The sequence below is a fragment of the Bos grunniens genome, chromosome 3, assembly GCF_055505025.1.
Source record: "Bos grunniens cultivar Pamir isolate PY7600 chromosome 3, Bosgru_T2T1.0, whole genome shotgun sequence".
Taxonomy (NCBI): domain Eukaryota; kingdom Metazoa; phylum Chordata; class Mammalia; order Artiodactyla; family Bovidae; genus Bos; species Bos grunniens.
This window is the reverse complement of record NC_141167.1, coordinates 105,156,472-105,179,906: the sequence shown is the minus strand read 5'-3', so window position 1 is coordinate 105,179,906 and position 23,435 is coordinate 105,156,472. Positions and strand designations below refer to the sequence as shown.

The 23,435-nt window shown below is 52.7% G+C and overlaps 3 protein-coding genes across 20 annotated transcripts; 2 read left to right on the top strand and 1 right to left on the bottom strand.

The window, feature by feature from the left end:
* Nucleotides 1-111: 111 nt before the first annotated feature.
* CREB3L4 (cAMP responsive element binding protein 3 like 4) lies at nt 112-7,405 on the bottom strand. 16 transcript variants are annotated; one of them, XR_015161050.1, is made up of 11 exons: nt 5,814-7,405; nt 4,919-5,099; nt 4,445-4,691; nt 4,202-4,317; nt 1,847-1,942; nt 1,609-1,714; nt 1,370-1,476; nt 1,184-1,252; nt 1,002-1,086; nt 711-807; nt 112-578 (listed from the first exon to the last, which is right to left on the bottom strand). XR_015161050.1 is itself a non-coding variant. In XM_086392888.1 (10 exons), the coding sequence occupies exons 1-10, from the start codon at nt 6,110-6,112 to the stop codon at nt 385-387; spliced, it is 1,491 nt and encodes a 496-aa protein (XP_086249014.1). In that variant the 5' UTR covers nt 6,113-7,405; the 3' UTR covers nt 112-384. The 16 variants fall into 16 exon arrangements, 12 of the variants coding, with proteins under 12 accessions (XP_086249014.1, XP_086249015.1, XP_086249016.1 ...); XR_015161051.1 differs by having other exon boundaries at nt 1,847-1,939; XM_086392888.1 differs by lacking the exon at nt 1,609-1,714.
* A 1,900-nt stretch (nt 7,406-9,305) lies between these two features.
* On the top strand, nt 9,306-13,334 carry SLC39A1 (solute carrier family 39 member 1). 2 transcript variants are annotated; one of them, XM_086392900.1, is made up of 4 exons: nt 9,306-9,354; nt 10,063-10,281; nt 10,446-10,576; nt 11,680-13,334. In XM_086392900.1, the coding sequence occupies exons 2-4, from the start codon at nt 10,095-10,097 to the stop codon at nt 12,334-12,336; spliced, it is 975 nt and encodes a 324-aa protein (XP_086249026.1). In that variant the 5' UTR covers nt 9,306-9,354; nt 10,063-10,094; the 3' UTR covers nt 12,337-13,334. The 2 variants fall into 2 exon arrangements, with proteins under 2 accessions (XP_086249026.1, XP_086249025.1); XM_086392899.1 differs by having other exon boundaries at nt 9,306-9,677.
* A 344-nt stretch (nt 13,335-13,678) lies between these two features.
* On the top strand, nt 13,679-23,426 carry CRTC2 (CREB regulated transcription coactivator 2). 2 transcript variants are annotated; one of them, XM_086392949.1, is made up of 14 exons: nt 13,679-14,084; nt 16,829-16,930; nt 17,020-17,136; nt 17,725-17,786; nt 18,396-18,464; nt 18,635-18,738; nt 18,852-18,881; nt 19,058-19,122; nt 19,224-19,273; nt 19,387-19,631; nt 19,991-20,397; nt 21,669-21,938; nt 22,441-22,627; nt 22,771-23,426. In XM_086392949.1, the coding sequence occupies exons 1-14, from the start codon at nt 13,932-13,934 to the stop codon at nt 22,989-22,991; spliced, it is 2,082 nt and encodes a 693-aa protein (XP_086249075.1). In that variant the 5' UTR covers nt 13,679-13,931; the 3' UTR covers nt 22,992-23,426. The 2 variants fall into 2 exon arrangements, with proteins under 2 accessions (XP_086249075.1, XP_086249074.1); XM_086392948.1 differs by having other exon boundaries at nt 19,043-19,122.
* The last annotated feature ends 9 nt before the right edge of the window (nt 23,427-23,435 follow it).

Here is a 23,435-nt window from a genome sequence, read left to right as displayed (position 1 = left end):
TTTGGGGCAGGAAGTCATGGGGGGTAGAGAGGGAAAGGGGGTAGTGATTTTAGGCCCCAGTTTACCAGGTACCTATCTTCCTCCTCTTCCACTATTAAAATTGTCAGGATATAGTTTTACCAAAAAAAGTTTATTTCTTAGCCAAAACATCAGTTTCCCTTTAATCCTGTCCTTGAAGAAATAAAATCACAGATACATAATGGAAAGTATTTGAGCTTCCCCCTGACATAGGGCAACTAAGCCATGGGGTACAGACATCAAGGGCATCCTTATGGGATTCAGACGCCTGAGGCCAAAGAGCCCTGAGTGGGAACCCCAGGAGGAAGCATAACAGTAGGAGAGCCCTGGATTCCTTATTGGAAGTGAGCCAGGAAGTGTTAGCGCTCACATTTCGTCTGCATGTAACACAGTTCTGATGTGCCTGCTGGGGCCTGCCATCCCTCCCACCTTCTCAAGCGGTGTCCTTGTGGAGCTGTTTGCACCCTTGGCCCCAGGTGGTCCCTCCAGTCTGGACTCTTCCACTGCGTTTTCAGGATTCTCTGTCATGTCCCTGTGAGTCAGGATGTTTCTGGAAATCACTGTGGAGTGAAGGAAAAAGGGCAGTAGAATAATGCTCCCTCCCTTGGTCAGGGATCCTAGACAGGACAGGGCCTCCCTCCCACTTCTTGACTACCCAGAAAACAGAGTTCCTTCTTGCCCTTGCCTCTCACCTCCATGAGGCTGGTAATCCTCAGGCCCAGCTTCTGGCAGGCCCTGAAAGGGGCTGAAGCTGGGCAAGATGATGAGAGCCAAGGAGAAAAGAAGGATCTGGGAAGAAGCAAGAGGACACTTGGGTTGTGGGGACCATCAAGGAAAGGAGTAGAGGGCAGAGTGACTAGGGGGCAGTTGGGGTCATCAAAGATGGGATAATAGGTCTGGCTAGGAAGCGAGGAGCATAGGGATGGAAATGTGGCAGAAGGTGGAGGAGGTGAGGGGGGAGATGGGAAATTGACCAATGGTACCAGAACACAAGTGCTAGTCTGGGCAGCTTTGTTGGAGGTTTGAACAATAAGCATCTGCAGCTGGCGGAGCTGAGTCACCAGGGAGCTGGGAAACAAGGAACGAAGAGTTAGATCTCTTGGGAGCCAGGGCCCAAGAATGTGTGCAGCACACTTCCGCCAACACGCAGGCTGTTTTCACTCACATGTTGTGCCTCTCTAGCTCCTGGACTTTTCTCTGTAGTTCCTGGTTCTGTGCAGCACAGGCAGCCACCCTAGGGAGGGCGGAAAGGTAGGATGAGGCTCGGTAATCATGTGCATCCCTGACCTCACCAGCCTTGGTAAGGACAGGGGCCCAGGCTTGAAGCAAAGAAATGTGAATCCAAACATACCTGCTCTCTAGGCCATCAATGTACTCCTTTTTCCGCCGCCGGCTATCCTGAGCTGACTGCTTATTACGGATTTTCCTTCTGACCTTCTTGAGAACCCTCTCCTCTGCCTGGAGGCCCAGGGTGTGTCAGTCCTGGGCCCTCAGCCTCCCCCAACTCCTCAACTTTGTCCTGCTCTCCTGGCTCCTCAGAGGCCTTGATAGGGCCGCAGTATTGGGATACCCTTTAGGGAAGCGTGTTACCTTGGTGAGGGGCAGGTGAGAGGGTAGGGAAACGCCACCAGCTGTCCTGAGCTGGCTGCTTGTTACGGACTTTCCTTCTGACCTCCTTGAGAACCCTCTCCTCTGCCTGGAGGCCCAGGGTGTGTCAGTCCTGGGCCCTCAGCCTCCCCCAACTCCTCAACTTTGTCCTGCTCTCCTGGCTCCTCAGAGGCCTTGATAGGGCTGCAGTATTGGGATACCCTTGGGGGAAGCGTGTTACCTTGGTGAGGGGCAGGTGAGAGGGTAGGGAAACCCCTTCCTGTCCCAGCAGCCGCTTCTCCTCTTCTGTCAGGAACAAGGTTTGACAGGGCAGCTGCTGGGGCATGAGAGAAGATGAGAATGGAGAGAGGGTCATCCCATTCTCAAGATTGTTCCCCTTGCATGCCTCTTGGGGAGTGTTTCCTGTTTGCTCTGAGGAATAACAAACCATGAAATGAAATGAGGGGCAGGGACCTTAATCGAGACCTTAATCTCAGGAAAGCCACAGGGACTTCCTGAGGCTGACTAGGGAAAGAGGAGGTGGTCTTGTCGTATTTTTTGTCCACAGACTTAGGCCCTTGGCAGTCTGACCAGGCTAGGGAGGACCTATTCTGATGCACGTTTCTGTAGACCTTAGGAGTATCTGGAGAGGATGTGGAGTAACTCACTAAGGTAGAGTGCTTAATCTTACAGCAGACATATGATTCATCTTCAGCCATTAACTTCAATTTGGCAGTGTTACTGTTGCCTGTCAGCCACAAGGAGATCCCTAGGGTGGTGGCTCGTTCTCCCCTCAAGTCTGAGCCCTACTTATCAGACTGAAGGTCTATTCCCTCTCAAAGAATGCCCCAAAGGCAACCAGACTGAACAGAGTATGTGGGGAGGGTAGATGGTGTCTGGTTAATGTGGGCCCATCAACTGAGTAGCTTACTTTTCTAACTAATACTTCTTTTTGAAAGATTTATACTTCACTTTGTGACTCAAGAGGAAATTGTTTTTTGCCTTCTGGTGATCTTTGACTTTTTTAGCTAACGCACTCTACCTCTGACTTTTTCTGGTGTTCACTTCTTGCTTCTGATACTGTTTGGTGCTGTATTAGAGGCATGTCCCTCCCAATCCACCTAATCAAAATCTCTGAAAATGAAGCCTGCTGCTGCTGCTGCTGCTAAGTTCCTTCAGTCGTGTCGGACTCTGTGTGACCCCATGGACGGCAGCCCACCAGGCTCCCCGGTCCCTGGGATTCTCCAGGCAAGAGTACTGGAGTGGGTTGCCATTTCCTTCTCCAATGCATGAAAGTGAAAAGTGAAAGTGAAGTTGCTCAGTCTTGTCTGACTCTTCTCGACCCCATGGATTGCAGCCCACCAGGCTCCTCCGCCCATGGGATTTTCCAGGCAAGAGTACTGGAGTGGGGTGCCATCGCCTTCTCCGAAAATGAAGCCTAGAGGGTACTTATTTATTATTTTCTTGGCTGTGCCATGCAGCTTGCAGCGTCTTAGTTCCCAACCAGTGATCGATTCCATACCCCTTGCAGTGGAACCCCTGAGCCCTAACCACTGGATTGCCAGGGAATTCCCCTAGAAGATATATTTTAAAAACAAGACCAGGGCTTCCCTGGTGGCTCAGTGGTAAAGAATCTGCCTGCCAATGCAGGAGACGTGGGTTCAGTGTCTGATGTGGGAAGAGCCCATACGCCCTCGAGCCTGTGTCCCACCAGAGAAGCTCCCACAATGAGAAACCTGCTCACCACAACTAGAGAGTAGCCCTCACTCCTCACAGCTAGAGAAAAGCCTGCACAGCAATGAAGACCTAACACGGCCAAAAATAAAAATAAAAAAACCAGGACTTCCCTGGCAATCCACTACATATGCCCTAGTGTTTTTGATGCACACACAAGTTTAGATATCTGCCTCAGTCTGTTTAAGATTCCTCAGCCCAAGATTCTAACGTGCTTGGCTTGGCTTCTGGTCTCAGCTTCAATTACAGATTTGCAGGGAGGCTAGAACTTACTTTCTGCCTTTTTGGATACAAGGAGTTCTTTTCAGGATAAAGGGAGGAACAGTGACTTGGGCAAGGCCCCCTCTTCATCCTCACTGCAAGGAACCAGCCCAGCTCCCCTTGGGAAGGTATGTGACGTGTCACACACCTATGCTGTAACTGTGGGCAGTGGGTGACTGCTGAACTATTGTTCCAGTAAAAACTGTAATTGCAGTCGCTTCTACACCCTGTGCCCAGTAACCAGTTGGATTCCCAAGTGGCCTATCCCATTTCCACGTCCTGACTCAAGGCTGAGACAATGGCCCTAACTGAGCAGACAGTGCACACAGCACCAGGCTCTCTCCTGAGCCCTATCCTTGGATTCCCTCACCCCACCCTCTCCTTAACTGAAACATTACGCCCTTAATCTCAAGCTCAAGGGCTTCTGTCTCTCTTGTCCATTCCTGCTCTTACAATTGCTCACATCTCTCTGGCATTCAGGCCCAATGCCACAAAAACTGGGGCAAAGACAGTGTTCAGCATCAGTTTCCCCTCCCTCAGCCCCTTTTCCCCAGTTCTTTGTAGCACAGAGTACTGAGTCCAGTGACTTCCCGAGACTCACCAGGGCTGCGGGAGGCGCTGAGTTTACAGTAGCTGCCGTGGGCAGGATGTGAGCATCAGGAGGCAGCTCACTGACCACGCAGGCATCAGGCACTGTAAATGGCGTGCTCCACTGATCTGAGGGAGACATAAGTGGCTGGGAGAAAGGATGTGGGTAGTGGCATAGGTTGGGGAAACCCCCTTAACTCCAGGGTTAGGACTGGACCTGGAGGGCCAATGTCCCCTTCCCACAAAGAACACTGACCTAGCTGGATGGAGATGAGCCCTACAGCTGGCCCGGCTTCCCCCTGCATCCTCTCCAGGGTCCCTGCCTCATAGACAACCTCATAGAGGGCAGGGGAACTGGGTGGCTTGGGGGCAGGGGGACTGTCTGGATGGCCGGGATCCTCAGAGATTCCACTGTCACTGCCAGGAGATGCTTCTGAGCAGTAAACTTGATTGGGGTCAATGAAAAGTTTCAGGAAATCTTCAGGCTCACTCTCTTGAAGACCCTACAGTAGAAGAGGGTGTGAATGTGTATAGGGAAGAATTCTGCAAGTCCTATCCAATGTCAAGACTAGATCAGTTTCAGTCCCTTCTGTCTTTGGACATGAGGGTAGTTACAGCTCATGTCTATTTTAGGGGCTCTGTCTTCAGACCTCTAAATGGAAACTGAAGCCTCTTGCACTTAACACAAGAGGTGTCTCAACCCATACCCATTCCCATTCATCACACTCACACAGCCGTGGCCCACACTGCACTCCCAGCCTTGCAGCCCCTGTTCCTGTAGCCTAGTCACTGGAACCTCTGAAGGTAGACCTTGGAGTCCCAGCTCCAGGAAAGATCCTGTTGAGAAGACATCTTCTGGAGGTTCCAGACACATGTCCAGCAGGTCAGGGGTTTTGAAATCCATGGTTCTGCTGGGAGGCATGGGGGAGACGGGGCAGTTGCAGGAGAAGGAGGGCTCTCCCCCTCCCCCACCCCACAGTTTCTGAGCTCCTCTCCCTTTTCCATTATACCCCTTTCTCCCCTGTGTAGCCCCCTCAAATGTCACTCCAGCGATACCGCCTTCGGCCTTATCTCTCTGGTTCAGACCAACAGGCACCCTCCCTGGGTATTACCTGTTTCGAAGAGCCCAGTCCTGCCAAGCCAGCCTAGCTCGTTGATGGCCCCAAACAGTACACCTTTTCTTTCTTCCAGGATCTCGCATCCTGGACCTGCCTAGCCAAACCCCGCCCCCAGCTTTACACTACAGAAGTGGGTTGTACCCAGCCAAGAGCCACGGTAGCGGAGCAGTATCTGGAGCAGGGATTAAGAGGCTGAGCGTCCACAAACCGGACTTAAGACATCAGACTGGCCCCTTCTGCCTCAGTTTCTCCTAGTGACAGCAGGAGGGTTTGATGGCTCCTCAGGGAAGGCTAGAGATGGCTGTGAATGGAGCACGGGACGCTTCGTGCCTGTTCTCCTCTAGCCGTCAGTTTTATAGACGGGAGACTACGACGGGGCTGAAAACAGGAGAGAAGGACTGCCGAAGGCTGACAGAGGCATCTCCTCCTCCACTCCAAGGCGCTCTTCCCCCAGTTGAGTCTGATTGGAAGCTAAAGAGGGGCTGTGCCTTGAGCCCGTGGGATTACCGTCTGGAGGCAGGCTCCGCCGTAACTGGTGGGAATTGGCTGTTAGAGAGGGGGGGAAAGAGGCCAGTGCAGCCAGGGCCTTTATTTGTCTGGCAGGGATTTGGTTCCGCGGCGTGAGAAGGAGGGTAAGAGCCAGACGACTTACAGTAGGGAAGGGGGTGGGGTAAGGGGAAGTTCCGGGAATGTGGGCAGAGGTTTGGTTTCACTTGCCACGTGACTCCGAATCTAGGCCGGGAGTAAATAACCAGACAGCGCGTTGACTTTGGAATGTCGCGTAATCGTGGGTTGTCCAAATCCATAATCCATGCATTATGCTATTGATAAAGAACAGCAGTTATGTATACATACTCACAGGTTAACTAATGGAGGGACAAGGGTCTAGAAAACTGCAAAAGGTTAAAATACTCGGATTTGGTTTGGGAGTTTGACTTATTTTTTGCATATAGTTACCAGTAATAGTAACTGCTTCCCTAGTGGTTCAGAGGTTAAAGCGTCTGCCTGGAATGCGGGAGTCCAGGGTTCGATCCCTGGGTCCGGAAGATCCCCTGGAGAAGGAAATGGCAACCCACTCCAGTACCCTTGCCTGGAGAATCCCATGGAGGGAGGAGCCTGGTAGCCTACAGGGCATGGGGTCGCAAAGAGTCGGACACGACTGAGCGACTTCACTTTCACTTTCACCAGTAATAATATGCAGTATGTGTTCTGTATTTGTACACTTTACAATTTTACCAAAGAGGAGACAGATAACATGATACAAATGTAATAATACCAAAAGTTGGGACATTTTGCCTTCATCTAGAGACTGATGACCCAGGAATTCACTTTGAATAAAGTAATGGGGACTTCCCAATGCAGACAGTGCAGGCTCAGTCTCTGGTTGGGAAGCTACAATCCAACATGCATTTGGGCATGGCCAAAAAAAATTTTTTTTTAATGGAGCTATACTGATTAGGTATGATTTTCATCTGCCTCCCAACAGTACTTCAGATAAAGAATAGTTCAGTGAATAAAGCACACAAATTTGGGGCATATATCTGGAGAAAACCATAATTTGAAAAAGATACATGCACCCAAATGTTCATTGCAGCAGTATTTCCTACAGCCAGGACATGGAAGCAACCTAAATACCCATCAGCAGAGGAAAGGTAAAGAAGAGGTGGCACATATATACAATGGAATATTACTTAGCCATAAAAAAGGAAATTAACACCATTTGCAGGAACGTAGATGGACTTTGAGGTGGTTATACTGAGTGAAGTAAGTCAAATACAAATATCATATAATATCCCTTATATATGGAATCTAAAAAAAAGGTACAAATGAACTTATCTACAAAACAGAAATAGAGTTACAGATGTAGAAAACAAATTCACCATTTCTAGGGCGTAAGGGAGGGGGAGGAGTACATTGGAAGATTGGAATTGACACATACATACTACTTTGTATAAAATAGATAACTGGAACTTCCCTGGTGGTCCAGGAGTTAAGACTCTGCTTTCCAATGAAGAGGGCACAGGTTCGCTCCATATGGGATCAGGGAACTAAGGTCCCACATAACTCAAGGTATGGCCAAATAATAAATAATAATAAAATAATAACTAATCAGGACCTACTGTATAGCACAGGGAAATGTACTCAATGCTCTGTAGTGGCCTATATGGGGAAAAAAATCTAAAAGAGAGTGGATATATGTATATGTATAATTGACTTTTTTGCTGTACACTGGAAACAAACACAACATTGCAAATCAACTATACTCCAATAAAAAATTTTAAATCATAGTTTTAAAATAAATAAAAATAAAGCACAAAAACTTGGGATGTGGATTCAGAATTCAAATGGGTATTCTTCCTGTGAAAATTTAAATAGGTTGAAGGTAAAGAGAAGAATAGGATCTAATCATTATTGAGTAACTGATATATGGTCAGGCATTTTCATGTTACCCATATAATTCTCATAGCAATTCACAGCTGGCAGAGGGAAGTTAAATGATTTTCTCAAGATTACTCTTGTTGACTAAAAAAAATTGCTCTATCTAAAAGCTCAGAATTATGTTTTATTTGGTGGTCTTTCTGAGGCCTTCAGGCCCGGGAGGCAGCCTCTCAGATAACTCTGAGGGACAACTCCAAAAAGATAAGGGAGGAATCAGGATACATAGTTTTTTCAACAAAGACCAGGTATTCAGAACATCAAAAGATTACTATTAATTAAAGAAAACCAGATATCTCAAGTTTATGAATTTAGCGCTTCTCTGTGTATGGAAAGACATTAACAGTTTGAGCTCATTGAAATCATTACTTTGATTTGCACCTTAGCTATCTGGGGCCACTATCCTGTTCTTTCCCATCTTGAGTCCCCTCAGGGGTTACTTTATGGAGGTGGCTGCAGTGACTAAGGGCTTGGCAGCCGGGCAGCCCATTCCTCTCCATTTTGAGTTCCCTCTGGGCTCACCATGCAGCTGTAGTGGCTTGATGGCTTCAACATCCTTTGTTTACTCATATGTCAAACAACGTTTTTCATTTATACTTTGTAAGTAGCTGAACCAAGATTTGAATGACTTGGTTCATTCAAGGAACAGAAAACAGAAAAGAGGCTGATGCAGCTGGAGGGAGAGAAGATAGAGACATCCAAGTAAGATTGGAGAGAATCCTGGCCAGCTGTCCTGAGGCATGGTGAGGATAAGCTGGGGTGTGCGGAGAGAAGCTCCTCACCAAGTGGGGTTTCAGCAACCCCTGAGAGGGGTCCCACCACTTAACCCACCTGAACAGGCAGAAGGCTGCACACAAGTCAGCTCCCACCAGTGATAAAAGAAATACTCACAATTATGTAAAGTTTAAAAATAAAATAAAATTAGAAAAAAGAAATAAAATAAAGTTTTGCAGGAAAAAAAAATAAATAAAATAAATACTCTCACTTTGCTAGCCCCCCCTTTCAATTCTTGTCTTTTTTTCTTCCTTGTGGGTGCTAGCAAGTGAAATCAACCAAGGAAGTCAGTCTTAGGAATGGAATGCTTTCCCTTTGGCGCCCTGGTGCCCAGAAGGGGATCTTGGAATCTTCTGATAGAGATAAGAAGACTTTGGCCCAAGACCAGGCAGATATCCTCAGAGATGTGGGAGGTGGAAGACTTGAGATCGCGGGGGTGGGCTATGGAGCATCGGAGAAGCATCTAGCTTTCTCTTTTAGAATCTTCAAAGGATCGAAGCCTTTGTACACCAGTCAGGTCCGCGGGTCTGACCATCACAGAGACCCAGGCTCTCAAATCTAGATGCTCTCAGAATTCCTTTCCCTTGCTCGGCCCCCCACCCGCAGCTCCGCACTCCCCCAGATCGTCCACGCCTCCGCCGGACTCCGGCTGCCGACCTCTGATTGCTCCTAGCTCACGTCACTCCCAGTCTGGTCCCGCCCTCTAGGCGCTGTCATTGGTCACTGGGGGCCCGGTACGCGGTGGACGCGAGGGGAGGGGGAAACGAAGGGGAGGGGGCGGGAATTCCCGACTCGAGGCCGGAACCGAGCGGATGCCTTGTAGTGAGACCCTCCAGAGGTGAGTGCTGACTCCTAGAAAGCGGGATCGGGGTCGGCCACTCAGACCTCCCCGAGCCTACGAGCCGGAGTCCCAGCTCTCGCATTCTTCTTCAGCTTCCCGGCACTGTGGTGGCCTCAGACCCCGCCTCCCAGAGCCCGGACTTCCAGACACCGCCCTCAGTTGTTGGGTCAGCCCGTTCCGGGACCCCGGGCTCCTAGGGCCCCTCTTTGGTCTTCTGTCCCGACATCCCAGCCCGTGGCTTGCAACAGTCGCTCTCTGCTTTCAGAGAGATGGCGCTGGGGAAATGGGAGCGGGAAAGCAGCCCAACTCGCCCTGTTCAGGTGGTCCACGAAGCTATCCGTGACATCTCTTCTTGAACCCCTTTCGCTTCATCCATTCCTTCCTGGAGGGGGCGGCTGGCATCTACTTTGCTTAAAGGAGCCCAGCTCCCTAGTTTTCTGGGCGCCTCATGTGAAAGAGTAATGAGCTATTCACACAGTCCCATACCTCAGTTTCCCCCTTGCTAGGTCCCTGAATAAGTCACTTGAAAGGGATAAAATAGGGGAAAGAGGAATAGCCTCAGGTCAGCAGTGGATGAGTCACACTGGGATAGGGAAGGTTCGAAAGTGGCTGAGATGAGGGAGCTGTATTCTGCGGGCCATCCTTCCCTTTTCTTTGATCCCATATTTCCCTGTTACCACTTCCCCACTCACTCTGTCTTCCTAGGTCTGAGAGTCATTGGAGCTACCGCAGCCACCATGGGGCCCTGGGGAGAGCCAGAGCTCCTGGTGTGGCGCCCCGAGGCAGCAGCCTCAGAGGCCCCAGTGCCCATGGGACTGGAGGTGAAGTTGGGGGCCCTGGTGCTGTTGCTGGTGCTCACTCTCATCTGCAGTCTAGTGCCCGTCTGTGTGCTTCGGCGGCCGGGAGCTAACCCTGAAGCCTCAGGTAGGCCTCTCCTTTCCCGTTCCATGGATGCTTGGCTTAGGGAAGGCCCTGGGGTTAAGGAAGTGGACCTAAGTGGGGACAGCAAGAGTGACTATTGCTTTGATTGGGTAGTGGGGCCTAAAGGGGGTTCATTTACTCATTCCTCTGTGTTCACTCCTGCCCAGCCTCCCGCCAAAAAGCCCTGAGCCTTGTAAGCTGCTTTGCGGGCGGTGTCTTTCTGGCCACATGTCTCTTGGACCTGCTGCCTGACTACCTGGGTGCTATAGATGAGGCCCTGGCAGCCCTGCATGTGACGGTGAGCCCTGGTCATCTGCATGTGACCCTGTGTATGTGGGTATTCAATCACATACCTCCAGGAGAGGTGGTTTCTATGGATCTGTTCGTGCGTCACTCTATGACTGTGCGAGGACTCTTGGCCTGTGACCCCATGAGCTGTGATTTTTAGTCACAGAGCAGCACAACTCTGTGGGTTCTTAAGCCCTCAGTCCTTATGTGACCTCTGTGTACCCTTTGAGACAGTGTGAGGAACCTTATTGCCAGGTGCATGATCTACTTTGTGGGTGTCTCTAGTTCCAGCCTCCAGGAAGATAATAGTACTCCAAGAATCATCTTTACCCTCTCAGCACTTTCCGGAAGGGTTGGAGATAGAGCTCCCTACAGGCCTGGGATGGGTAGGAGGCAGTTTCTAGGGACCTGGAAGAAGGATATGGGGAAGATCATGTCCAAGGCACAGAACAGTCTTACTGGAAAAACTGAGACAGTTGGAGGAACTGAGGAAGTAACACTGACTGTGACCGTTTATATCTGTGACTGAGTGACCTGTGTCTGTGTGACTGTGTAAACCTGATTGTCCCTGTGACAGTATATGGCTTAGTGTGTGAGCACTTGGGAAAGAGGGCCAGTGCGTGGCCTACATGTCACGCTTTTCTAACGTCAGTGACTTTCAACTGGGGGTGATTTTGCCACCTCTCCAATCCACCGCCCCCTACCCCCCAGGAAACATTCAGTAATGAAATATTTTTGGTTGTCCCAACTCAGAGAAGGAAGGCTTGCCTTGCTCCTAGCATCTAATGAGTATAGGCTAGGGATGCTGCTAAAGATCCAACAGGGCGCAGGGCAGCCCTCTACAACAAAGAATTGTCCGATCCCAAATGTTAACATTGCCAAAATTGAGAAACCATGGCTTCCATGTAACACTGGGAGTGACACCATAATCTGTCCGGCTACGTGTCATCTCAGTATGGCACCAAGTGACTCTGTATTTTTGCATAACTGAGAGTGGCTCTGTGTCTGTGCGGGACCCCAGGTCTGTGTAACTGGGACTAAACCCTGCATCTGACTCTTCCTCTCCCTTCTTGGCTTGTCTCCTGAACTCCATGCTGTCCCCTCTGCCCACAGCTCCAGTTCCCTCTCCAAGAGTTCATCCTGGCCATGGGCTTCTTCCTGGTCCTGGTGATGGAGCAGATCACGCTGGCTTACAAGGAACAGTCAGGACCACCACCTCGAGAGGAGACGAGGGCTCTCCTGGGTACAGTGAATGGTGGGCCACAGCACTGGCACGATGGACTGGGGGTCCCACAGGCAGGCGGAGCCTCATCAGCTCCCTCAGCCCTGCGTGCCTGTGTATTGGTCTTCTCCTTGGCCCTGCATTCGGTGTTTGAAGGGCTGGCGGTGGGGCTGCAGCGAGACCAGGCTCGGGCCATGGAGTTGTGCCTGGCTTTGCTGCTCCATAAGGGTATCCTGGCAGTCAGCTTGTCCCTGCGGCTGCTGCAGAGCCACCTGCGAGCACAGGTGGTGGCTGGCTGTGGGATCCTCTTCTCATGCATGACACCCCTGGGCATTGGACTGGGTACAGCTCTGGCAGAGTCAGCTGGGCCACTGCACCAGCTTGCCCAGTCTGTGCTGGAGGGCATGGCGGCTGGCACCTTTCTCTACATCACCTTCCTGGAAATCCTGCCCCAGGAGTTGGCCACTTCTGAGCAGAGAATCCTCAAGGTCATTCTGCTTCTAGCAGGCTTTGCCCTGCTCACTGGCCTGCTCTTTATCCAAATCTAGAAAGCTCCAAGACAGGCAAGGAAGGTTGGGTACCATGTGCCCTTGACCTCCCTCCCCCTCTCCCAGTGTGTGGGGAAAAGCAAGGAGTGGGGAAGGGAGGTATTGAGGGCCAAAAAGTTCTCTGGGAGATAGGCTTGGAGCCTTTGAGACGGTTTGTCTAATGAGAGGAAATTGGGCACACAAGAGCCTGACCCCCAGGCCCAAGGGACAAAAGATGGTCAAGTCACTAGAGATATGATCAAGAGACAGTAGGATTGGGGAAGACAGTGAGTGCTAGTATCAGGGGTCAGACACTACACATAGGGACAAGCGGTTACTTGTAAGGCTGGAGGTGAGCACCCAACTGCTGTGGGGGAATTGAGGCATAGAGAAGGCACAGGCTGAGTTGGCAGTCCTATTGGTTCTAGCCCATTTCAGCCCTCTTTCACTTGGAGTGGTCTCCTCCTACTTTTCTTAGCTCCTACTTTCATATCTATCTTCCTCTTCCCTTCTCCCAGGGGACTAGTGCCAAATGGCCTCTTCCTGCCAGTTTTGGTACCTCCTCTGGCTTCTCCAGTCCTGCTCACTACTCTATTTTTAAAGTGCCAAATAAATCCCCTCCCTCTTTCTCAAAGCACAAGTGAAGGTGCTGAGCCCTGGCCAGCACATCAGTGGAAGGGGTCTGCTTGCTCCTTGTTTTGGTCCCAGATGGTGAGCTGTGGTAGAAATGTTTGCTGAGCTGGGGTTGGGGGCATGTTGGCAGGGTTACCATCCCCCACTACTGTGCTGCACCCTAGGAGTACTGAACATGCACATGGTGCCCCAAGCCTAGATGATAAACACTGAGCTGCCAAAACTTTTTTTTATACCAGAGGATCCCAAGGGGGGAGGGGAAGGCTCACCCCCAGGGTTATTTTTGGGGGAGGGAGGGCTATGCATAGGGCCATATTCTGTAAAATCTATTTTACTAACTGACCTGTTTTGGGAAATGTTACCCAAATAAAACAAGTTTCTATACATCTGTTCGGTATCTGATTCATTTGTCTTGGGAAAGGGGTGGGCACGTGGGGAATCTGAGAGAGTCTGAGTTTCAGATGTTTAGAGCTGTTTTAATATGCCTGGTCTTACTGTCTTCATTCAGGCCCCTCTAGTCCCTTTCCCAGAAAATGACCAAATTTTTCCTCTTGTCTCTTCCTGCTTCCCTCCCTGTCTCCACCCCTTCCTTTTCCTCCCCTTTTCCTTTACTCTCTTTGAACCCTCGCCCTTCGCATTTGTAGGCTCTGGACCAATATAGAACTACTTTTCCCAGTTTGCCTCACGCAGGGAGGAACCAACAGGGAGGAGCAAAATCCCGGGTCCCGGAGTCAACAGGGCTGCTGGGAAATGGTGTCCGTTTCCTCTCTCGTATTGCGTGACTGGGGCTGTTAAAGAGTCACGTAAACAAACTACAATTCCCGGCGATCCCCGCGCGCAGCAGGTCAGGGCTAGGCTGGGGCCGGGTTCGCGGTGCTCGCTGAGGCGGCGGCGGCGGCTACGGCTGGAAGAGCCGGGCCGGGGCCCGCGGCGGAGGCCGTGGCTTGTATTGGGAGGGTGGCGGGGAGGGACGGGGGAGGAAGATGGCGACGTCGGGAGCGAATGGGCCCGGTTCGGCCACGGCCTCAGCTTCCAATCCGCGTAAGTTTAGTGAGAAGATCGCGCTGCAGAAGCAGCGTCAGGCCGAGGAGACGGCGGCCTTCGAGGAGGTGATGATGGACATCGGCTCCACCCGGGTGAGGGGCCGCGCCGGGAAGCGGGAGCCGAGTAGAGCTGTCCCAGAGCGGGGAGCCGAGAGGCGGGGCGGGGGCGGGAGCCGTAGCGAAAGAGGCGGAACGCGGCAGTGGCAGCGGGCGCCGCCGTCTGGGAGGCGCGGGTGGAGGGTCCGAGGGCAGGAAGACGGATTTTGCGGGAGGAGGTAGAAACTCCTGAGAGGTTGGGGGGTTTGGGAACGACTGGGAACGCGGAATAAGTGAGGCAGGAATGGACACAGAGAGGAGATGGTCCCCGAAACTCTGAGGAGTTAGGATGTGGGTGGTCCTTGCGCATCTCTGATTGAGTTCTCTCAGGGACTCAGCATCTTCCATACTGGGTTATGGGGCGGGGGGGATGGCCTGCTTGCCCTAGTCTAGCTTCTCTGAATTGGTGATCTCCTCTTATCTGGTCCCTCTGCCTTGTTGTGCTACTCTCGGCACTTAGTATCTCCGGGAAAGGGCCCCATGAGTGGTTTGAACTGGGTACAGTGGGGCAGGAAGTCCCCTCCTGCGTCCCTTTGCTTCCTTTTTCAAATACTTTTTGTGGTTTCCTGACGTGAATGAAGGTGAGGTCCATTGCTCACAGACTGGTGCTTGGTATTTTGCCTTGGCCGCCTCGGAGGAGAGATAGGGCTTTGGAACTCGAAAGGAGGTAGGTAACCAGTAAGCTATCAGTAACCAGTAAGCTATCAGTTATGTGGAACCGATGCTTTGCTGAACTTTCTAGGAAGATGGACGTTTGGGGGGTTAGTTATAGGGTGCTTGGAGGGTCTTCTATGGGGAGGAAATATTCATTCCTACGCAGTTCCAGAAAGAAGGCATCCTGGCAGAATTGCTTCGGAAGCTACCTAGCCTCCGTGCACCCCCCTATCTTGGTGTCTTGCTTCCCAGGGCTGGATGTCAGGGAGAGGTGGGATGGGAGTTTGCCCAGCTGGTATGCAGTCCTAATTTAGGGACACATTATTCTCAAACAGCAGGTGAGGATATTGCAGTGATCCCTCCTGGCTGGGAGTTAGAAGGAATGTAAAGCGTGATGGATGGCTGAACATGAGTACCACATTTCAAAGTTCTTTCTTCTGGTCTGACTGCCTTTGATTGAATCTGTTTGTGACTGGGACTCTGGTTGTATTTGTCTGTGTGTCTCCCTTACCTCTGTTGGTCTTTTTTGTGCTTTTTTACTTTTTTGAGTCTCTAGAGACCATGTGTCCTAGTTTTGGGGAGTCAGAGAAAGTTAGATGGGGAAGTAAATTGTGTGTGTGTGCACATAATCCCCTCTAACTGCTACGAGACTCCTGATCTAACTGTTGACTGCTCTCCTTTAGGAGCTTTTGATCAAGGTGGGGCAGAGACAAGAAGGTGGGCGAGAGGCTGACCTCCAGCTGACAGCTTGAGGCCATGCCCTCTGGACTGTGACGCCAGCGGAGGAACGGTGGGATCTAGGGCTAGTGTGTACACACAAAAGCTCAAAAGCTGGGCCTTCTTTCTTTGTGGTGCTTCAGTCTGTCCCTTCAACTCACCTTACCCCTGTTGGGTAACTTCTCTTCTGCACATAAAAAACCTAGGGCAAGCATGGTCTGTGCCTGGAGACCTAAAACTAGAGATTAGAGACCTGGAGTTCAGCCTGTTATCCGGCCAGCTGGGAGGTCTCATCTCAGGCAGATATGGGCTGTGGGACCTGTACTGCTGAGAACCTGGGGTTATCATATATATGAGTAGTGGTCTTAAAGTGTCCCACTGAACTCGCTGGACTGACCTCTTAGGACAGAGAGTCAATTCTGATGTTGGTCTGTGCACAACAGCATAAGCCATGGAAGCTCCTAGAAGTTACCACTGATCAGCTGCCTTGGGTCTCCTTGTTTGGCTGGTGGCAGAGGCTGAGCCTCAGAAGTAGATGCTCACCTCTCACAGAGGGACATGAGATCTTTAGGAAGACTAAAACCATGCCAGGCTGAGGGGTGTGGTGTCTTACTCCAGGGCCAGACACATCTCCCTAAAGTGGGGATGAGGCCAAGGAGATAGCTCTAGGCCAGGCTGGAGTAGACTACTGCTTCTCCCCACCACACACCCCCATTCTCCAGGCTCCCCTGCCAATTTAGGGGCTTTAGGACTAGGTAGAAGAATGCTTACTGGTCTCAGCTCTGTTTTTCCGGGTAGAAGAGCCATCATTTAGTTGTTCTATTTTCGGAGGCTCTGTGTAGCCTTCCTGAGGCTGGGCAAATGGCAGAGACCAAAAGCCTGTGCCTGCCGTCCAGAGCAAGAAGGAAAGAGACTGGCAGTCATGGCTCTACGGCATCCACCTGTGACCCTTCCCTTGTCTTCCAATTAGTCCTGTACGCATCTGGAAGGGAAAGCAGAGTTGCCTAATAGTCACTCTGCCCCAGGAATTAACCCAGGTGATTAGCCTGGGGGCTCCTGGCAGCCCCTCAGGAACTCTCTTTAGACTGATGCCAACTGGGACAGGCCCTGAGTAGAGTGTTAGGTTCTCCCTGGCAGGGTGATGCCAGGCATGAGTGATAGCATGGATGGGGGCAGCTGCAGAAGAGCTAGAGCAGATTGTTTGTACTGGGTCTCACTGGGTCTTTCCCCCAGCAGTGGCTTTTCTTCTGGCAGGTCTCTTGAAAGCATCAGCAATAGTAACGTGTCCTGGAGACAGGGATGGCAAACGTGGCTACAGGAACAGTGCTCAGGACCCTCCCTGACGTTCCCATCTGTCCTCCATGTCTCAGTTACAGGCCCAAAAACTTCGGCTGGCGTACACAAGGAGCTCCCACTATGGTGGCTCTCTGCCCAATGTGAACCAGATTGGCTGTGGCCTAGCCGAGTTCCAGGTGAGTGGACGCTGGCTTGCAGGGTGTCAGGGGTGGAGAGCAGGCTCTCAGGGGGCTTCCTCTGTTGACTTGCCTGTCTCTTTTGGCAGAGCCCCCTCCACTCCCCTCTGGATTCATCTCGGAGCACTCGACATCACGGGCTGGTGGAACGGGTGCAGCGAGATCCCCGAAGAATGGTGTCCCCACTTCGCCGCTACGCCCGCCACATATCCTTCACCGAGGGGCTGCGCAGTCTGGCGGGTGGTGGGGTGGGGTTCCTCGGGAGCTCATGGTGGGAAAAGGGACTTGAGGTGCTGTCCAGTCCCATCTTGCAGAAGCTTCTTTTCCCAGTCTCCTTGAAAAGTGACGTTTGGCCCTTCTGTCAGCGCTGGCTCCTGTGACGGAGCTGTCCCTCCTGTGGTTGTGCCCACCATCTCTGGCTGGTGCTGACCTGCTTTACTTCAGCTTGCTCTTTGCTGCTAGATGCACGGCTCCCTGACAACTCATGCTACAAGGGTTTTGCTTCCCTCCTGCTCACATTTCTGTTTGTGGCATTCAATCTTAGAGACCGTCACAACAACCTGTCTCCCCCAAAGGCTGCTTATACAATCATCTATTTTTTCTGACTCCATTAGGCCCGATTCCCTTTTTTCTCTTCCATTCTTTGTCCTTATTTTTGCCCGTGTAGAGGAGGAGAAAAAAAAAGGTGTTTGTTTCTTAAAACAACTCATCTGCTGCCTCCATTATTTTTCTCTTATCTGGTCTCTCTTCCACCCATCCCCTCCTCACTTTTTCCCTTAACTGGTGCTCTTCACATTGACAGCTCTCCCTATAGTCCTGCCTATTTATCTCCTCCCCCGGAGTCCAGCTGGCGGAGGTCAGTGTCCAGGGCAGGCAGGATCTCCTGCCCACTCTCTGACTTGTCTCTGGCTGGAGCTGGAGTTGAGTCTGGGCCTGCTTGGCCAGGCTTTCAGCCATACCTCCTCCCACAATGGCAGGGCTGGGAGGGGTGGGGGTAGGTGGAGTAATGGGTCAGAGTCCAGTCTTGGCCATGTTGACACGGGTGGCCAAGCCTCCCTGTCCAGCCAGAGCAGGACCAATGGTAGCTGGGGTGTGTGTGTGTGAGGGGGAGGGGAGACGGGCAGGGTGGCAGGTGAAAGTGGCTGCCTTCTATCAAGAGTGGGTACACTCAGATTCGGAACCCCTCCCCTGTCCATCTTATCCCTAATATTCATACCCAGCACATATGCTAGGCTCTAAGATTCCTATTCAGCTTGTCCTGACAGATAGAAGTTGAGGATTTCCAGATCTTAGGTTGTTTGTGGAGAGGGTTCACGGATCACAAGTATCAGAAGGATCAGAAAGAAAGAGGCATGAGCCTGGGTGCCCAGCCCTCTTGGCTGCCCCACATTCCCCGCCTGCTCCCAATACCTGTCTTCTGGTCCTTATGAGCCTTCCTCCTCATGACTTTGTTTTTCCATCCCAGGACAATGCCCTGGGGCAGTTTCCCTGCAGAGAAGGGACAGTTGTTTCGACTACCATCTGCACTTAACAGGTGATGGCCCTTGCCTTCTTTAGGCCACATCTCTCCTTATCTGTAGTTTCTGGGGCCCTGTTCCCTCACCCAACCCTGTCCCAGCCCAGCTAGTGTTTTCCCCTACTGAGCAGGGCATGAGGAGCAGGAAGACTGTCATGGGTGCCAGCTCATCTCTGTTCCCCTCACAGGACAAGCTCTGACTCTGCCCTTCACACAAGCGTGATGAACCCCAGCCCTCAGGACACGTATCCAAGCCCTGCACCCCCCAGCGTCCTGCCGAGCCGCCGTGGAGGTAAGCAGCCATGTCCCAGGGTGAGGTCAATCCATGGAACTTTTGTCTGAAGCAGGTAGGCAGGTGGGCACTACAGCCAACTCCACCACATACAGCCACTCCGTCCTTTGCAGGTTGTCTGGACGGTGAGATGGACTCCAAAGGTATGTGTTCCTCACCGCATTCAGTATGTGGGGGTACTGAATGCCAGAGAATTTCTGGGCTGGTGCTGGGGGCTTTGTTCAGAGCCAGGGAGGGATCTCCCTCCTGCCTGCATCTGATTCCTACCCTGCCTTACTGCCTTCTCCAACCCTCTCACCACCAGTCTTTCTCTTTCAAGTCCCTGCTATTGAGGAGAACTTGCTAGATGATAAGCACTTGTTGAAACCATGGGATGCTAAGAAGGTAGGCATGGCCCACTGTCCCTCTTCTTTCCATGGAGCAGGTCTTCAGGGTTCTCCACTGAGCTCTGTCCTCATCTGCCACCTTCTTCCTTCTCTCCTCAGCTGTCCTCGTCCTCCTCCCGACCTCGGTCCTGTGAAGTCCCTGGAATTAAGTAAGTACTCAATGAGGTCAGCTGAGGTGGGGAGGGCTGTAAAGGGAACTGTGGGCTGCTGGGCTCTGCTCTTTGCTGACCACTGCCCCATTACATCTTGTCTTCTTTCCCAGCATCTTCCCGTCTCCTGACCAGCCTGCCACTGTGCCTGTCCTCCCACCTGCCATGAACACGGGAGGCTCCCTACCTGACCTCACCAACCTGCACTTTCCCCCACCGCTACCCACCCCCCTGGACCCAGAGGAGACAGCCTATCCCAGCCTGAGTGGGGGCAGCAGTACCTCCAATTTGACCCACACCATGACCCACCTGGGCATCAGCGGGGGCCTGGCCCTGGGCCCAGGCTATGATGCGCCAGGTGAGTGGCTGTCCTGGCTGTGTGTCCCTGGGGTGCTGTCTAGCTGGAGGGACAAAGGGGTGGGAAGCTCGAGCACCTAGGATTTTCCTGTGGCTGCCCACACCCCACCCTTCGTCTGTCCCCCCCAGTTTCCCTCACTGCAGTCGTCTGCCAGTGAGAGCTGGTGAGTGTGGCTGTTCCTCAAAAGAAGATGGAGAGCAGCCCCAAATGTGCAATGCCAGTCTGACTGTCAGGGACAGAGTAGGGAGGACATCGTGTTGCCACTTTCATAGTCTGGTCACTGCTACCCATTCCGAGCAGAAGGGGCCCAGTTCCCATCAGTAATGTTGACATTTCTGGTTTTTTGTCTGTGCCTACAGGACTTCATTCACCTCTCAGCCACCCATCCTTTCAGTCCTCCCTAAGCAATCCCAACCTCCAGGCTTCCCTGAGCAGTCCTCAGCCCCAGCTCCAGGGCTCCCACAGTCACCCCTCACTGCCTGCCTCCTCCTTGGCCCGCCACGCACTGCCCACCACCTCCCTGGGCCACCCCTCGCTCAGTGCCCCGGCCCTCTCCTCCTCCTCTTCCTCCTCTTCCGCTTCCTCTCCGGTGCTGGGGGCCCCCCCTTACCCAGCTTCTGCCCCTGGGGCCTCCCCCCGCCACCGCCGTGTGCCCCTCAGTCCCCTGAGTTTGCCCGCGGGCCCAGCCGACGCCAGAAGGTCCCAACAGCAACTGCCCAAACAGTTTTCGCCAACAATGTCACCCACCTTGTCTTCCATCACTCAGGTATGCGTGGCTGCCTTCCCTACATGTCTGTCTTCCCCTCCTTCTGCCGAGTTCTCTCCCTCCCACCCTGCTTTCTTCCAGTACCTCTTCTCCTTCACTCCTGGTGTTATCCGTCCCCATCCACTCCATCCTCTACAAGCCCGGCTTGGATCCATCTTCTTTCCTCTTGGCTTTAAGAATGCAAACCCTGGGGTTCAGCTTTCTAGTTTCAAATCCTGGCCCCACCTCTTAGCAGCAGTCTCCTTCAATGTTTATTTAACTCCTGTGAGCCTCAGCATCCTCAGGCCAGCAATGTAAGAATCAGAGGCAATCACATGCGGGAAGCGCTCGGCACCGTGCCCAGCCCAGCTGCACACTCACCAGATGACCGCTTGTCCTTTCCTTTTCTCTCTCTTTTTGGTTCCTGTCCTCTTTTCTTGTCTTTTTCCTCCTGCCTCCATCCTGCCCCACTCCCTCTCCCATCTCCTCACCTGCCTTCTTAGATTTCATAGAGACTGTCCAGTGATGGATCCCAGTCCCTTCATTTTACAGACGACGTTGGGGCCCAGAGGGAAAGTGACTTTCCCAAGTTTACACAGCATGTGAGGGAAGAGTTGGGACCAGAACCCCAAATTCTTGGTTTAGGGCTTTTCCCTCGAGGCTGATGTCCTTAGCTCTTCCCTCCTTCCCTCCCCTCTCCCCCTTTCCGTTCTCTCTGCTCCTCTTCTCCTTTCACCCTGATGCTCTCCTTTCCCTCTCCTCCGTTCTCGTTTCCCTTCCTCCTTTGTTGTTCTTCCCTGGAATGTGTGTTTTGTGTTCCATCTTGACGCAGACCCCCTTTTCTGTAGGAAAGGCTAAGGCCAGGCCAGCAAGGGCTCTGCTCCCCCGGGACTTGGAGGGAGCCTAATCACCAGCTCCTTTCAACCCTCCTTCCTCTCGCAGTCCTCTGGCCTCTTCAGGGCTTTAGAACAGTTGTCAAGGTCATTGTTGTGTGATCAGTAGCTTGTGAGGTGTCTCACAAGTAGTTGATTACTGATAGTAGAGTACCCCAGTTTAAGATTCGTTGCCTCCTGGAGTGGATTCAGAATGTCCTTGTGTTAACCTCATTCAGTCGCTTGCATTCCGAGATGCTGTTTTGAAAGTAGTTGCCCCCCAGCGATGCCCAATGGAACGCTTTTGGTTTTGTGTTGAGGATGGCTGCAGCTGAAGAGGGTGGGAAGCCCTGACAAAGAGTTCCTCTGAAGGGGCACACTGAGGGGTAAGCTTCTCCCTTTTTGCTTGCCTCTCTTCAGGGCGTCGCCCTGGATACCAGTAAGCTGCCCACCGACCAGCGGCTGCCTCCATACCCATACAGCCCCCCAAGTTTGGTTCTGCCCACCCAGCAACCCACCCCAAAGCCTCTGCAGCAGCCAGGGCTGCCCTCTCAGGCCTGCTCAGTGCAGCCCTCAGGGGGCCAGCCCCCAGGCAGGCAGCTGCAGTATGGGACACTGTACCCGCCCGGACCCAGTGGGCACGGGCAACAGTCTTACCACCGGTCGATGAGTGACTTCAGCCTGGGGAACGTGAGTACCTGGGTCTCTAGCTCAGAAGCAGGGGAGGGGATGGAGGTGGGTCAAAAGAGCTGAGTGGTATTGAGGGGGGCACTCTGAATTGGAGCATCTAGGTGGGGGAGAGCCTTCTTTCTTCCACCTGGGTAATACAATCCCATCAACTTGGGGCTCCTCTCTCGCTGCATTTGCCCCCACTCCTGCCCGTCTGGCCCAGCCCCCTCCACGCAGCTTGCTCTTTGGTGATTGCTGCTCTGACCCATCGTCTTCCTGGCACGTGCGTGCTCTGTCCCAGTAGGCACGGTGCCCTCACCTCCTCTGGGCCTGCGTTCTCTTCTGTCACTGTGCTTGTTGCCATTTCCCTCTATCTCTGCTTTTGTTCCGCAGTGTGGGAGGTGAGGTGGGGTAGAGAGAGGTGAATGAAGATGACTGGGCAAGGTGGGGGTGTGAGCAGTGCTCAGCAAAGCCAGGCAGTAACTGAAGCCCACTTACTCCAGGCTTGTCTGTGTGTCCATAGCTGGAGCAGTTCAACATGGAGAACCCATCGACCAGCCTGGCGCTGGATCCCCCTGGCTTTTCCGAAGGGCCTGGCTTCTTAGGGGGTGAGGGACCAGTGAGTGGCCCCCAGGACCCTCACGCCCTCAACCACCAGAACGTAACCCACTGTTCCCGCCACGGCTCAGGGCCTAACGTCATCCTCACAGGTGAGAGGTGTGGACAGTGACTGAGGATGGAGGAGGGCGGGATACATTGGGTGGCTCAGCAGGAGACTGGGCAGGTAGGGGGGCGGTCTTGGAAGAGTTCATGAGGCGTGGGGGGGTCTCACTCGTCTCTTCCGTCCACACAGGAGACGCCTCCCCAGGCTTCTCCAAGGAGATTGCAGCGGCCCTGGCCGGAGTGCCGGGCTTCGAGGTGTCGGCAGCTGGGCTGGGGCTGGGGCTGGGGCTGGAGGAGGAGCTGCGCATGGAGCCACTGGGCCTGGAGGGGCTCAGCATGCTGAGTGACCCCTGCGCCCTGCTGCCTGATCCGGCTGTGGAGGACTCGTTCCGCAGTGACCGGCTGCAGTGAGGCCACCTCAGCGCCATCCCTCTTCTCGGCCCTGTCCCTTGTCACTGTCCCTTTCCTCCCTTCCCCCTGGCCAGTAGAGGTGCCACTCTCTGCCCCCAGATCCTCTTTCTGACATGAACAAAGGATCCCAAGAATGAGAAAAGGCAAGGGGTTTTTTCCAGGTGGCCCCTGAATTCTGCACAAGGTGGGGGCACCTGGGGGAGCTCAAGGGAGGGCCTAAAGCACTTGTAACTTTGAACCGTCTGTCTGGAGGTCAGAGCCTGTTGGAAAGTGGGGGGTAGAGGGGAGCCCCGGAGGCAGGGCTTGTCCGGATGCCTAGGGGTGGGCAGTGCCAGCCCCTCCTCACCGCTCTTCCCCTTGCAGTGGAGGAGAGAGCCAGAGTGGATATTATTTTTTATTAAATATATTATATGTTAATAAAAAAATCCTATTAAATCTTTGGTG

Coding starts and splice junctions, on each gene's coding strand:
- CREB3L4 (XM_086392885.1), bottom strand. CDS start 6,112: ATGGATTTGGACAACCCACGATTACGCGACATTCCAAAGTCAACGCGC. Junction 5,100..5,813: donor GCGGAGCCTGCCTCCAGACG/GTAATCCCACGG, acceptor CATGCCTCCCAG/CAGAACCATGGATTTCAAAA. Junction 4,318..4,444: donor GCTCATCTCCATCCAGCTAG/GTCAGTGTTCTT, acceptor TGTCTCCCTCAG/ATCAGTGGAGCACGCCATTT.
- SLC39A1 (XM_086392899.1), top strand. CDS start 9,641: ATGGGAGCGGGAAAGCAGCCCAACTCGCCCTGTTCAG. Junction 10,282..10,445: donor AGCTAACCCTGAAGCCTCAG/GTAGGCCTCTCC, acceptor ACTCCTGCCCAG/CCTCCCGCCAAAAAGCCCTG. Junction 10,577..11,679: donor TGGCAGCCCTGCATGTGACG/GTGAGCCCTGGT, acceptor CTCTGCCCACAG/CTCCAGTTCCCTCTCCAAGA.
- CRTC2 (XM_086392948.1), top strand. CDS start 13,932: ATGGCGACGTCGGGAGCGAATGGGCCCGGTTCGGCCACGGCCTCAGCT. Junction 14,085..16,828: donor TGGACATCGGCTCCACCCGG/GTGAGGGGCCGC, acceptor TCCATGTCTCAG/TTACAGGCCCAAAAACTTCG. Junction 21,939..22,440: donor GTGACTTCAGCCTGGGGAAC/GTGAGTACCTGG, acceptor GTGTGTCCATAG/CTGGAGCAGTTCAACATGGA.